Source organism: Tachypleus tridentatus, chromosome 10, assembly GCF_004210375.1.
Source record: "Tachypleus tridentatus isolate NWPU-2018 chromosome 10, ASM421037v1, whole genome shotgun sequence".
Taxonomy (NCBI): Eukaryota; Metazoa; Arthropoda; class Merostomata; order Xiphosura; family Limulidae; genus Tachypleus; species Tachypleus tridentatus.
Window position 1 is genome coordinate 87,306,760 of NC_134834.1, and position 15,677 is coordinate 87,322,436.

General features: G+C 29.9%; 1 protein-coding gene across 5 annotated transcripts in view; it reads left to right on the forward strand.

Annotated features, from left to right (window-relative positions):
• LOC143229808 (serine/threonine-protein kinase D1-like) overlaps window positions 1–15,677 on the forward strand; it is a 92,124-nt gene that overhangs the window by 70,485 nt on the left and 5,962 nt on the right. For all 5 annotated transcript variants that reach the window (XM_076462602.1, XM_076462600.1, XM_076462601.1 and 2 more), the window contains 12 exons: window positions 682–799; window positions 1,787–1,910; window positions 3,584–3,661; window positions 4,823–5,030; window positions 5,779–5,831; window positions 6,271–6,343; window positions 9,423–9,586; window positions 9,864–9,968; window positions 10,578–10,676; window positions 11,588–11,672; window positions 12,827–12,902; window positions 13,562–13,668. In XM_076462602.1, the coding sequence (XP_076318717.1) occupies window positions 682–799; window positions 1,787–1,910; window positions 3,584–3,661; window positions 4,823–5,030; window positions 5,779–5,831; window positions 6,271–6,343; window positions 9,423–9,586; window positions 9,864–9,968; window positions 10,578–10,676; window positions 11,588–11,672; window positions 12,827–12,902; window positions 13,562–13,668 (1,290 nt within the window). The remainder of the gene's footprint in view (window positions 1–681; window positions 800–1,786; window positions 1,911–3,583; window positions 3,662–4,822; window positions 5,031–5,778; window positions 5,832–6,270; window positions 6,344–9,422; window positions 9,587–9,863; window positions 9,969–10,577; window positions 10,677–11,587; window positions 11,673–12,826; window positions 12,903–13,561; window positions 13,669–15,677) is intronic.

Sequence of the window (15,677 nt, forward strand, 5' to 3'; positions counted from 1 at the left end):
GTGTAACAAAGTTTTTACTCCTTCTTGTTCCTGGGCAGAAAGTGTTATTTCCCAATTGCTATACCTAAAGTAAATGGAAAAGACCTATTTTTCTCTTCAAACTTTGCTTTTGTGACCTGGGAGCATATAACAAAACATGATGGGAGACTGTATTTGGGGGCTGATACGTGAAAGTGATTTACAATACAGTCGCAAATCTCAAAAAACTACTCATTTTAAACACTTTTGTTAATTTTTGGATAACTTTAGTATAAATACATGTAAATCTTGATTCATTTGTTGTTTTATTCAGACCTTACATAAATGAAAATGTGCAAATTTGCTCATTTTCACATAGATAATAGGTTAATTTCTAAATTTCATTATCCAGGTCACAAAGATTGAAGGGAATAATGGCCATTTTCTATACTTTTACAACATAAGCAATTAAGAAATAACTCATACCATCAACGAACAAAATTTGTGTTACATAGTGTAATTCATGGTTTTATTGCTTTGACAATACACTTGGTTTTACATAATTCATGATTTACCATATTTGATAATGATTTCGAAAACTTGATGTGATTGTACTCGGTGATTTATATTACTCATTTATACATATAATTTAAATCATTGTCTTTTAGTTACTTTTGGTGTTCATATTATCCTGACATATTCTTGGTATTTCTATCTAATCAGTAGAAGGAGGAGACAGTCTGGATGGTGAGAATGAAGCTGAAAGAGTTGATGAAGAAGACTCTGATAACGAAAGTAAGATGTCTTCTGATAAAGGAGAAGATGTTAAATCTCCTTTGAAGTAAGTCTAAATCTTAACTATACTGCCATTCTCAACTGTAGTTTCAAAGTTAATATTTTTCATTCATGTTAATTTTGTGTTTTCATCCTTACCTGAGAGGATAACTTGTATATAAAACTCTTCAACTGAAAGATAAAAGTTGTGCTAAGTGTAATAAGAGTTTTGTAAATCTAAATTTCTGAGAGTGATTGTTTCTGAATCTAAAAGTTATTACATAAATGATTATGCAGTTACAGATTTTTCAGTTGTTTTAAGTATTATTTAAGAAGTCAAAACTTAAGCAAAGAAACTAGAAGATTTTTTAAAATGTTATTAGTGTTTTATTGGTTGTTGTAAATTGAATCCCTAACCACTCTCAAGGAGTGATATAGATTGAGGTTGTAGAGATGTGTTTAATTTTTTTGGTCTAAAAAATTTATTGTTTTTTGTAGCAAAAGACAATATAAGATAAACATAACAGTGTAAAATTATCATTCAGTACAATGTTTCTCAACCCATTGGTGATGACCCAAAATTGGATCATCTGAATGGTAATGGACAGACTTTGAAAGTAGATAAGTTGTTATAACTACTGGCCACCAAATGTTTACACATTGGTCCTAAACCAAAAGTGGTTGAAAACTATAACTTCAGTGAAAGGCAACAATTAATGGATATTCCTCATTGTTAAACTGATTCAAAATTGCGATGATAGATAATCAAAATATTTGTTCTGTGTTTTTAAATAAATAGATTGTTTATGTATCTTTAGAGTACACTTTTGTTTTTTTTTTACCATCAGTGATATGTTAATATTATCAGACTGAAAAACAATATCACAGAAATAATTAAAATGTGCTTTTTTTCTTCCTCTGTATTTTACATGAGAATGTTAATATATAACCTTTGCTTAAACTTAAAATATACCTAAACTGAAAAGAGTATTAAAATTTTGCCCATATTACATTTAGTAATGTTTTATTAACTTGTTTTCTTTCTTATTGATAGCGGTACAAGTAGCAACAATATACCCCTGATGAGGATAGTACAAAGTGTGAAACAGACCAAACGGAAAAGCTCAAATGTGCTTAAAGAAGGCTGGATGGTACATTACACAAATAAAGACAGCATGGTAAAATATGGTGAATTCAATTCAATGTTTGCTGTTGATTTTTTTTCAAGGTTTTGTTTGTTTTATATTTGGTAAATCAAGAGAATAAGTTAATTTAACTGTTTTAGTATTAAGATAAGTGTGTTTTGTGGAATTTTATGAAAATTATAAATTGAAATGCATCTTTTGTGCTATTCCAATTAATATTTTAATAAAAGAGTGAGACAAATCAAAATATTGATTGATATTACACATAAAGTACTGAATTGAGGGAATTAAAGTACTTATGGTATTGGGAATCTGTTTTTAGCTAATGCAAGTAAAGTAGTTTATTGTATTTACATAATTTGTACAAGAGAGAAGCAGGGATTGCAGTAGTACTGGTTATATCAGATTTTTGTTACTGGAACTTGAGCATCTTTAATCATGTGAATTGAGAAGTTAAAATTTCAGCTATTCTTTCCAGTGTATTACTGTCGGAAAATATTTTTTAACATGAGAATAAAATGCCAATTAACTGTAAGCCCCCATGGTGTTAAGACAATGGCAATAAATCAGTTGAAATGTTGGCTTTCTATTGATTGTAAAGCCTTAGAAAAATCTATTAGGAAATTGTAAATCTGAGCATGTCAGAGGTGGGAGTGGGAAGTGGTTTCTGAATTTTCATTGGTTGTTCTCTGGCTCTGTAAGATTGAAGAATATAAAAATACAGCTTTAGAATATTGATTGCAAAATCTTAGAGAATATTTTATGTTTTATTTCATAGTGTTCTGGATGGGCGTGTAAAAAACAAAATCCAGAATTGGAGATAGCTCAAGAACAAATATCCAAATTCTCAAATTAGGGGAATTTGGGGTTGTTTTTAAATATTTTCTTATACAATTAAGAACCTAAAACTTATATAATATTAAACTTATAATGTATGGTTTTATACCAAGTTCGTTTGTATCACGTTATAATGAAGTTGTTTGATACTAACAGTTAATCATGCAGTCAGTTATACAGGCATAATCACATTCTCTTCCACATTGTGGAGTCACCAGTTTCCAATGTTTCATGCTATTGTCAGTTTTCATGCTTATTGACTGAATATACAATCTCAAAACTCCCACATAAAACATTTATAATTCTGAGAAAAGTGAAGATGAAATACCAGAGGAGACATTCAGTTAAAACTTTAAAGATGGGATGTGATAACAGCTATTATTCTCAGCATATGATATATTATAAACAACTACTGGACCACTGGTATTGATAGCCCAGTACCTGTATTGGATGCAAAGTAACTCTGGTACCAACTGCAAACCGTAGAGAGGAAATAATATTTTAATTATATTTACAATAAATTAAAAGGCAGAAAAAAAAATAGAATCAATGAATGAGACGTAATGCATTTCTATTCAATGCCAAATAAGTTTAAATAATTTGAGATAGTATTATAACTACAGGGTGATAATCTAGATAATCCTAAAAGTAATTTTTCTAAATTGTACATGTATTTATCACAAATCAAATTCAAAACTTTTCATGTTTTTTCTATCTCAGTTCTGTGGTGTATTATAAGTACTTGTTTGTAATATTCCAAAGATTTAGTTTCAAATTTCATAAATATTTGTGTACTGAGTATAATATTAATGTTTGTGGTGGTTATTATTAATAAAGGTGTTTTTTTTTTGCAATTTGTATTACTACAGAGAAAAAGACACTACTGGAGATTGGATACTAAAGCAATAACAATGTTTCAAAATGAAATAACTTCCAAGTACTATAAGGTAAGTTCTTCATTGCTAGTCAAAACATTCTTAACTGAGTAATTCTAAGACCTTAAGAGTGTAAGTAAAGAAGAATGTGTAACAATATGTAAACTGTAATCTCTTTGCCATATCTAGTGCCAATGATGTCTTTTGCCCAATACCAGAGCTATACACTGGTTCACAGGGTATGTCTCCTGATTCTGTTTGACAGTGTTTTGAATCCATTTGGTGCTCTTGAAAAATAAAAATAGCAAACCATGATTTATATCTTACTAAAATATAGAAATTCTTACAAGTTATGGGCTTGAGTCCAAAATCTTTCAAGTACTGTGCAATGCCTCTGACCAGAACTTAGAAGGCTGACTAAGATACCACAGATGACAAAGACAGAAGTGCTTGAGACACAACTTTTATTGTCAAATTGCCTGAACAGCTACTGTTATGGAGTGAACTAGATTATGTTGATGGTGTGTAATTTTTAAATTTTATGAGTCATTTACAAATCAGAAATTATAATAAGGATTAACTGATAACATATTATCAGAGCTTGATCACAGGTACCTTTGAATTTTTTCAAAGTATGTAACACATACACTGTGTCACTTTTGTGTCAACTTAAGTTGAACATTATTTCCTTTAACATATTTGAGTTCATTGTGTTCCTAGGGACTTTGTGTGCATCATGAATTATGAAATAGTTGAAATTATTGAAAGTGAAAAAATGAAAATGAGGTATAACATTAAATCAGTATGTCAAGATTTCAAACCTTTTTACAGTAAAATTTATAATTCTTAACCAGAAGGAAATAATCTATTTTTTCTAAACATCAAAAAACTCATGCTAAAATATTTTCTAAAGTAATAATAGTTTTTATAACTACATTTCCAACTAAAATGCACACAACTATAAAATAAATGATGTAAAAAAATCTTCAGGTAAGTCATCATTTTTTTAAACATTCTACACACCAGTAAACACATCATTTGTATAATATCATTGATGGTAATATATATTAATGAGAAAGTTTGAAATAAATTTAGCCTCTACTGATCGTATATTGATTTAGTGTCCATTCTTTCTAACTTGTGACTTATTTCATGGCTATTCTTATAGGCATAAGCAAATAAATAAGATGAGTTAAATATACATACATGTATATTTTTGTTTAACATTATAAGGAAATTCCACTGTCAGAGATATTGTCTATCGAAACTGCAAAGCATCTACTAAATAATGAATCGCCAAGATCCTGCCATTGTTTTGAGCTTCGAACAGCCAATTTGGACTATTTTGTTGGGGAAGAACCAAATAGAAACAATAGCTGGGAAGATGTAATTCGTCAGGCTCTGATGCCAGTAACAGCAACTCAGAATAACCATGTCTCAGGTAACAGGGTCACTTGTTAAATAGTTTAGCTCTCACTCATTGATAGATGAATTATTATATGATTGTCTAGCAAATTATGTTTGTATTAGACACCTCTTCTTGAAATTATATTTCTATTACTTCCACATGTTATTCTTTAGTTTTAAAATAAAATGTATACTTTGTAACTTGTTTTTATATTCTCTAAAATTCTCTATTGTAAAATATGAATAAAGAAATTTCATTAAAAATATGTTATTGATCTTTTAGAAATTTTAATTAAATCAAAACTCACAATCTTATTAAAGATGCAGATATTATTACATTTTGAATTACTTGGTCTTCAGACCTACAAAGTACTGTGTTTTATTGATTTTACATGGACAGCAATTTTTAATATTTTTAAGATCAGCTATGTGGTTTATGGTGCCCAGGAGGTACCCACAAAAATTATAGTTCAGTGCAGGTGACATGAAGACAAAAAAATAGCATCAGATGAGCAAATGAAAAACTAATTAACGTTAAATCTCAAGCACCAAATTACAGATGTAAGTTTGTGACATTAATACATTTTTACATTATCACTTAAAGTATTTGTTTTCATTTTGTATCAGTTCAGTTAAACCTTACTCTAAATAAGCTAGCTATTCAACAGTCCACAAAATGTTTATGTTAATTTCAATTAACCTACTACTTCCCACAAGATTATTTTTAAACATTTTACATCAAGAGAATATAAATGGTCTAAGTTCACAACTCTTTATTGTAGACCAAACAACAGATGGAGAGAAGCAAGTAGAAAATGTTGACCACAGTAATAAGGTAAGATAACAAAATTATCATATTGACACAAAAAATGCTTTATAGAACTATGTTTTTATTGAAAGTGTTGAGTAGTGTTATATGTTAAGACAATTTATCAAATTGTTTTGTGGAAGTAGTGAATAGTGTTATGAGTTGAGACATAACTTATTAAATTAAGTGTTTAGTTGAAATAGTAACCATTGCTACAAGATAAGACCTAATGTGGGGGCAAGTAGCAGTTTAATGGAAAATAGTATGTGTAACAAGATGAAATATGTCTTAACTGAAATGTTAAGTTTGCATAAAAAAGATATTAACAAGTTAAATATACTTTTCTTTATAGGAACACAGGTATGGTGTTACTTAAAGCTCTCATTCTGTTAGATATTTATCCTTGAAACGTTTCATGTAATTGTGTGTTATTCTACACTTAAGTGTTTTTCATTTTTCATTTCAGGACATAAGTCGTATGTACCAGATCATACCAGATGAAGTTCTTGGTTCAGGGCAGTTTGGTATCGTGTATGGAGGTTAGTTCGTGTATCAGGCTCAATTTGTTATTTAATTAGTTATCAAACCATCCCTTAAAAACTCCTTTACATTTATTGCATTCACCACATCTGGAGACAATCCAATCCAAGGGCCAAAAACCCTGTTAGAAATAAAACGGTCTTAACTGAAGATGTATTTTGATCTGCTGAAATTTATATTTGTCTCCCTTAGTTGTACCATTCTACTATAAAACACAAAAATATAAGATGCACTGACACTAATCATTCCATTAACAACCTTAAACACCTCAATTAGACTCACACTAACTTTTTTTTCTCTATAATTACGACCAATTTCATAGGTTGTGATCTGTTCTACAACAAATTTTCTTTTCTGCATATTATTTTTTGAACCTTCTTACAATTAAGAGTCTTTCTTGAAGTAAGAAATCAAGGAATTAGTGCAGTACTCCAAATTTAGCTTAACCAGTGACATATACAATGAAATTATAACCTCTTTAGATTTGTATTCAGTATTTATATAGATACGACCAAAAATCCTATTTTTCCCTACCATTAACAACAGTACACTATATGGATGGATTAAGAGACTGGTCAACCACAACACCAAGATCCTTTGTCTTTCATAACACTGTTAAGGTTATTCCTATCCAAACTATACTTATAATTCATATTATGATAATCTACATGGATAACCTTCATTCATTATAATTAAAAGCCATTCATTTGCCCATCTTGTGAAATGATCAAATGATAAAAATGCTTCTGTAAAGCAACAGTGTCTTCTTCACAGCCAGCAACACTCAAAACCAATATTATCAGCAAACTGAAGTAATTTATTGACCACTCCTTCATCAATGTCATTAGTTTTTATTTGAAAAGAACATGTGATTCTCTGAATCTAGTTTGAGCCATGCTGTTGAATTGTTTCTTGAAATAGCCACTTTTTGTCTTGTGTAAACTGGCTTTTATGTTCTTTTTAGTGGCTATCTTGAGATAATAAATAATTTGCTCTCTACATCACTTGAATGAAATTGGGTGAAGAGCTTGAATCAAAAATAATTCACCCTATTGCAAAGCACTTTCTCAGCATTGTTGCAGCTTTAGATAGTGTAAATAAATCTAATAAACTGTTTAACAAAGCCATGCCTGAAACAAAAGGTCTAAAAAGCTACTTCAGTTCATTCAACTTTCAATGCAATTGTGTGTATAATGTTCTGGATAAAAGTCCTATAGTTTTGAAGAGAGAAACTTGCTTCTTCAATCTACAGGTATTTTGTTAGACACAAAAGCAGCCGTCATAAGCATTCTACAAAAGGAGATGCTGTTTTTCAGGAATGAGTGGAATGTAATTACTTCTGAGGTTAAAGCTTTGCAAATGCAATAGGAGTAACTCCTGTGTTAAACTGACAAAGAAGACCCAAGTGATTACCTGATGAAGCTGCAAATGATGTTCCAAGTTAAAGTGTAGAGACTACTATTATTTGATACAGGGTATTGTATAGTAACGGACGACATCACTGATCATTTAATTGATTGATTTCAGTCTGTTAGAATAAGGTATTAGGACTATATGACAGTTCTGAAGTATGGGAGTATGAGTACTCTTGAAATCAATACATTGTGTGAAAAATCTAGTCAATAAATGATTGCAGCATTTGACAAACAATTTGGGAAGTGGACTTCACCATCTGAAAAAAATCTATACTGCTGATTGTGGAAACAGTTTAAGGTCTTTGAACTTACTGAATACAATCAAAAATCTGAAACTGGAAACAATTTTTGGGGAAATTTGCAGTGCTATTTAGATCTTTTGTGCAATGCGTGATTCTGTTGCCGATGGAGGAAAGCTTTCTGTAAGTGTCTGGTCATCAAGTGTTTTCTCCAGTCCGCTATGTGTCACATCTGACTGGACAGTTTTGCCACTCTGTCAATCAAATGCGAACTTGCTTGCAAAATTTAATTTTAGAAACATTGTTCAAGTCTTTGTGAATAAGAATAAGAACATTTATAGGTTATTTTTAATAATAATAATAATTGTTACTATTAATATTATTTTGTTGTTAAAATACAAATCAAGTTAATTATAATTAGGAATTTGTTTACAAGGTTAATTCTGTCAATGTGTGCTAGCTGGATTGAGAGGAGAGACTTTCTTCATTGGAGTTGTCTTAGGCCCTGATTAATAGAACTTACTCACTACAATTAAATCTACTACTTCTAGGTATTGTTACTACTTCCTGAAATCGTTATTAGCTACTTTAACATTTGTGTCTAAAAGCTTAAGTTTCTCACTTAGATCTTGCTGCCATTACGCACAGTTTACCATTCTCTTTTTCTATCACTTCTATTTAGAGTAGCCTCCCATTTCTCTTCAAACCTGCAAGTTATACATAAAGATTGTACATCCAGGTCAATGTAATAAAAAATATATATATCGTTATGAGACTTACTAGTTAGACTAAACCTTTGTATGTAGTGATTCTAGCATGAAGAAAAGCATAATTTATATTCATTTCCTAATTTTATGTGATGGTTAAGAGGTCATTTAATTTACAGACTCTACATAGTTAGGGTATAGAAAATAAAATATAAAGTCTTATTGAAAACAAATGTCTGAAATATATTTAGGAGGATTTAGGGTTTACACAAATAATATTTGAAAATTTTGGGACAAATAATAATTGTTTTAATTATAACATGAAATCACTTTGTACTCGGACTAGTAATGAAACAGACTTGATATTTTCACAAATGAATCTTTATAAAAATATGTCAATAAAGAATGATATTTTGTGTACAAAAACTTATAATCTTTATTAAAAGTGTACCAAAATTTGTAAAGATACGTGAACTGTATCAAAAGTTATAGTGCAAATACTTAACATGCAAAAATGTGTATATGAACTTGGGTGTATTATACTGATCCTGTTGCAAGAGGGTTATTGTGTCAACATTTTGAAGAAGTATATATATATATGTCCAAGGTGCAAAGCTTTTCCTGTGCACATACAGATGTTTTAATATGTCCTGTATTTTCTAATTAGCATTAAGAATCTAAATAAGAACCCATTACCTGATTTTTGCTCTGCTTAAGGTGTGCACCGAACCAGTGGAAGATCTGTTGCTATCAAGGTAATTGACAAAACAAAACTGCCAACTAAGAAAGAAGCCCACTTGAAAAATGAGGTGATTATTCTCCAGAATATTAACCATCCTGGAGTTGTTACCATGGAGAAGATGTTAGAGACCCCAGGCAGGGTAAATTTATCTTTCATCTTAGCAATTTTAAAGGTTAGGTTTTATAATTCAGCAGTAGTGATTGTTGGTTGTGATATCCAGCAGCCTCTCAAACAACGACTGATTATTTGTTTTGCAGTTCAAACATTAATCATAATTGTACCTCTGAATAATAAAGCTGGTTATAGTAAATGAATTATATGACAACATTGCTATGTTGTAAAGTTGTAATTAGTGAAATGTTATCTAATTACATGATACGAGAAACCAGTACAGTTATGTTGTTTGTCCTTTTCAGATATTTGTCATAATGGAAAAACTAAAAGGAGATATGCTAGAAATGATTCTGTCAAGTGAAAAGCGACGATTGTCTGAAAGAATCACAAAATTTCTCGTATATCAGGTAAGATATGAATATTTTAATCTTGACAGGTTATCAAACAGTATATGATTAACAACTCATCTCAACTGATAATGAAATATGAAAAAGGTCACAGTGAAGTAATGACAGTGGTCAGTATAACGCTGTAAGTTACTGCCAAAAACCATTGTAAATAAATTGTACAGTTTTTAATGTTATACACCATACAACAACTAGTAAACAAAGAAAATAGTGTAGCATGCATTTCAATGATACTTTGGAACAAGTTATACAGATGTACTGTTTACTCAGTATACAAGTTTTTCACATAATCTATGCAAAAATAAAACATAATAACAATAGTTTAAACATGTTATCTTTTGTGACTTAAATATGATATCTTGCTTTTACTCATTTGCAGTTTTATCTTTGGCTTCACTAATGGTTCATTCAGAATACCAAGTAAGAAATATTGTCGATAATGTTTACATAAAAATGATAATTCAACTATTGTAACTTCACAATTTTTGCATAAGTCCCATTTGAGACTCGGTTACAAAAACTACCAATAGCCTTTCAATTATGTGGAGCCCAATTTATGATAACACATATCCTAGAGAATGAGACTTTTATATACTGTTTATTTAATAGATTCTAATGGCCCTGAAACATCTACATTTCAAGAACATTGTCCACTGTGACCTCAAACCTGAGAATGTTCTGTTATCTTCAGGTTCAGATTTTCCTCAGGTAAGTTGTCTTAGATACAGTTTGGTTTCAGTTTATTTACAGGTAAGAAGTAACAGATATCTTGCCAGGTACGCAATCAGAGATGAACATTTTTAACATTTGACTCGGGCCAGCTCAAGATTTGTTCAAAAGGTTCAAAGAACCCATTACTTAAGTATAGGGATGCAAAATATTGAAAAAAATACTAGCAAGTAAAAAAAAAAAAGATCTTGGTGGTGAAGGTTTGTATGTAGAGCGTAAATTAACACTACCTCAAAAACCAGAAAATTCAGTTCCAGATAAGATCTTATTTTGTATATGTGAAAACCAAGAAATATGATTATTGCTCCAAGAATTTCGTTAACTGTGGCAAATTGTGAAAGAACATTTTTGGGACTAAAGTTGATAAAAACATTTTTGCATTTTGTAATGGGATAAAAGAGACTACACATTCTAGAAATAATTTCTATAGATAATAATATGGTCAGAGAAATTAAGATAGGCAAATCAAGGATAGTTTTTACCTTGTTAACACCTCCTAAAGTTCCATTTTTCTAAAAGCTAATTATGTTTTTTATATATATGTGTTTTTGTACTATGTACCATTTTTGCACTCTGTATTTTGAATTTTTAAATTACTTAAAAATTTGTAAAGTGCAGAAAACTAAATAAAATATAAAATTTTGAAAATTAAAAAAAGAATTATGACTTTTCAATTTTTGAACTTGGGCTGACACTCCTTATGATAAAAAGTAACTTTTTTTATTTAAATTTTTTGTGTAAATAACATAAAAAAGATTCTACTCATGTAGCTATAAAAAAGGTAAACTAATTGAATAGATGTGCTTAGATTCAACTGTTTTGTTATTCTATCTGGCTGTTATCTGTTGCTCATAATTTATGATATTTTTCTAAAACTAACTTTATTTCAGGTAAAACTTTGTGATTTTGGGTTTGCCCGAATCATTGGTGAAAAATCCTTTAGGAGGTCACTAGTGGGAACCCCTGCATACTTAGGTAAGGAGAGTGAAATATAATGATTCATTGTGAAGACACTACATTTAAACTATAGAATATAGATTCTTCCATGTTTTAACAAAACTACTGACTGTGAAATAAATGACTACTTCATAAGTATTATATTCAAATACTAAACCCATTCATAATCAATAGATAGACATAAACTTTAAGTAAAGTTCGGCTGAGTAGTACAAAAAACTCTCTTTGACAACCAAAAGTAAGAAAAAACAAGATTTGGTAAGTATTTTATTTCTTGTTTTTCACACCTATTTTTTATGTATAATTATAAAAGCAACTAAAATGTAAATATAAGGATATTTTTACATTATATTATGTAAAATAAATTATTATAATAATTAAATGAAAATGTTTCATGAGCTGTTTGTACTAGTTGTATTAGCTCATGAGAAATTGCAATTCAATTGCATAATATCAGCTACATGTTTCTCGAGTGATTTGTAACTTATAAGCTCGTGAACAGTAGCTAGTCATGGTTCAAAGGGCAATAAAACAATAAAATTTAATTGTAAATATATGTATACTGTTACAAATTTGGAGCTGATTGGGATAAACGATTGTGGTTTCATATTACAATATGAAGTGATTAAAAATTGGGAAAAGGTAATTTAGATTTATTCCAATTTTTGTTTGTTTGTCACGAGTTCAGTTCAATTTACTGATCTTGTTTTGAGTTAGGTTAGAGAAAATAATGTATAAACCATTAAGTTTTACTGAAAAAATGAAACATTTAAATTGTATTTAGGAGGTCTTAGGGATTGCACAAAGAAAGTTTGAAACTTTTGAGATAAATAAACGTATTTTTAATTTTAACATATGATATTGCACAAACTACAATCTGTACACACACACACACACACACACACACACACACACATGTAATATATGTTTGTGTGCAGACACAACCACACTGACTATATGTAGAAAGTATTAAATGAATATGTATATAAAAATGTATATTCATGCCTCTTAAGGATTTTCAAATTATTACTAACTTCCTTCTTTTTGTTACTTTTAAAGTATTCATTAGTTTATGGACCTTGACTATTTAACTTTACAAAGAAGAGAAGTGTACAGTATTTTCCTTTTGGCTGCCACATTTGTTGATTTATATTTGATAATCTTAATTATAGCACCAGAAGTAGTGAGAAATAAAGGGTATAACAGATCCCTGGACATGTGGTCAGTTGGAGTCATTATTTATGTCAGGTGAGGTTGTCTTAATGGGGACATGATATTGCCACATACAATTTCAGAGTAAATGCATTAAAGAAACAAGTAATATGAACATCCAAAGTTAAAATAAAAATGGTTCACTAATATTTAAAGTCATAATTCAGTGTTGTAATAATATGTTTTGTATGTTGCTCAAATGTCTTGATTTAGTAGTAATTATTTGATATACAAAAGGTTTACATTATCTGAGACATGTTCCATTTATTTTTGATCCATATATTCACTATTTTGTTGTTTTTGGTTCCCCATATTTGAGAAAACCCTATTGAATTTTTGAACTTGAGCTAACCACGTAAGGCATCTTGTCAGCCTCCTTGTTATTTTTATATCTAAAAATATATGAAAATTTAAACAGAATTTTAAAAATCTTATAGCAGTATTGAAGCTTTGTTATTGTTTTCTTATAGAAGGTATATGAAGCACAAAATTAGGTTCAGGTGACTTTGGAAAAAAGAACTCTCTTAGGTTTCAATCAATCAGATTCTTTTAATTGTGTAAGAAATTTCATTTAACTTAAGGCTCGTTTATAAACTAATTCAAGGTAAAATTCTTGTTCTGTTTATTTGTACTTCATGAAAAATAAGTATATTTTTTAAACTAACAAAATTTAGATTTTTCAACTCTTGTTACAGTTTGAGTGGAACCTTTCCATTCAATGAGGAAGAAGACATTCATGATCAGATCCAAAATGCTACCTTCATGTATCCACCTAATCCATGGAAGGAAATATCACTCAGTGGTTGGTTTTATATTTTCTTAGTATTATTTTTGATGTGTATTGCCTTTCAATGTAACTCACAGTCATAAGTAGATATATAGAGCGACAGCTGTTTTTGTGATGCTTCATACAAATTATTTACAATTTCAAGAACATATGAAACCATCTGGCTCTTAGATCATTCATAATTTATCTAAATATTGACTACTCAAATCATGAGTGTTGTATTTATTTATATTTCATCAGTATAGAAAGTAATAAGAGGAATGGGGTGTTTGAAGATTAGAGTACTTAGTTTTCTTCTAATTATTATTTGAGAAGCTATGTTTAACTCTATTTGTGTATATGTACATTGTTTCATTTTGAAATAGATAAATTTGATATACAATACTGTGCAAAGGTGTTAGGACAAGGTCAAATATCATATTTAAGACTACTTTTGAAGAACTATGAATATGAAGGTAAATCATAGGTGAAACATCAAAATTTTATTAATTTTCAAATTTAGTACAGCAGAAACTTGTGGAAGTGCTTGAGTTCAACAAACAGTCAATATTTGTGTGTCCTCCTTACGCTTAAGTAATAGCAGACTTTTTTCAGACATTGTTGCAACATATTTAATCAAAGTGTCCTTTTGGATTTTATTCCAAATGTCTCTAATACACATCTATAAAGTTTCTTTGGAAGTAACTTTTTTTTTGTCAAGTTTTTCTCCTTTTCAGTTTCAGATCTGCTCAATTGGGTTGAGATTGGGGCTCTATGGGGGCCATTTCATCATTTGAATGACTCCAGCAGCTTCTTTCTTAGTTAAGTAGTAATTTTTGCTTTAGTTGGATGAGTGTTTGAGGTCATTATATTCTTGATAGTAGGATCTTATACCAACACTATGCAAACCACTGGGTGATGGATTGGTATCTGATGGTACTTGTGCTGGTTCATTGATCTGGCTATTTTGCAAATATTTCCTGTCATATCAGGATAAAAACACCACACTGCCACCTCCATCTTTCTTTCTCTGGACATATAACCTACTCTTTGAACCAAATATTTCAAACTTGGATTCATCTGTCCATAACACCCTTTTATAATCATCAACAGTCCAGTTTTTGTACTTTTTAGCAAATTTTAGTCTCTGCCAATAAAATGTTTTGTACAGGCTACTTGAAGAAATATTCCATTCTTGTTGATGCTTTGTGACACTGTAGATCTGGACAGTTTTCTGTCATTTGGTGCATGGTCATTTATCTTATACTAGGATCAATGGCAGTCTTCCTTCAGTCCTGAAGGCTGCATAAATGAAGATACTAAGACTAGGTTTCAGATGTTCTGTCTTGGTCTCATGATCTAGGGTGTTCTTTACAGTGTTTGGGAAATTTTTCGAGTCTACAGCAATTTCTTGGAGAGTCCAACCAGCATCACTTTAAGGTTTTATGTGAAATCTCTGCTCTACTGACAAATCTCTATGCTTTTTGGACCATGGCATGACAACATAAACTAATATGTAGTGCTAAACACTGTTGTTATGAAGGTGTATTTGTGGATTGCAATTATATTTATTTCTTCTAGCATGTACTAGCACCATATGCTAGCTTTCTTCTTTATAGTTAAGACACTGATTACTGTGACAGTTATTTCAGACCCTAAATTTGATCAGTATGTTCATTCAAGCAGAACACTTATAACATGCACTTGGTACAAGTACACTGGAATTCTAAAGAATTATAAGTATTCTCACTAGGGCTCAGTTGTTAACAATGATTAATGAAGCATTGCTGTAGTTTTGGAATTAACATTGTAATAGCATAGAAGAATTAGACTCATAAAATGGAAATAATGACAAAATATTATCATGTTTTAACACTTTTTTACAGTACTGTATGTGAAAGTAAATTCAACATTTTGTTTTTATATGGAGTATTACAGTGTTCATTATTTCTATTTCATAGCTTTGACTGACTTGATTATATCATAAAATATTCTTCTGAATATGAAAATGAACATTGTTAAAGTAGAATGAAAATACACAAATT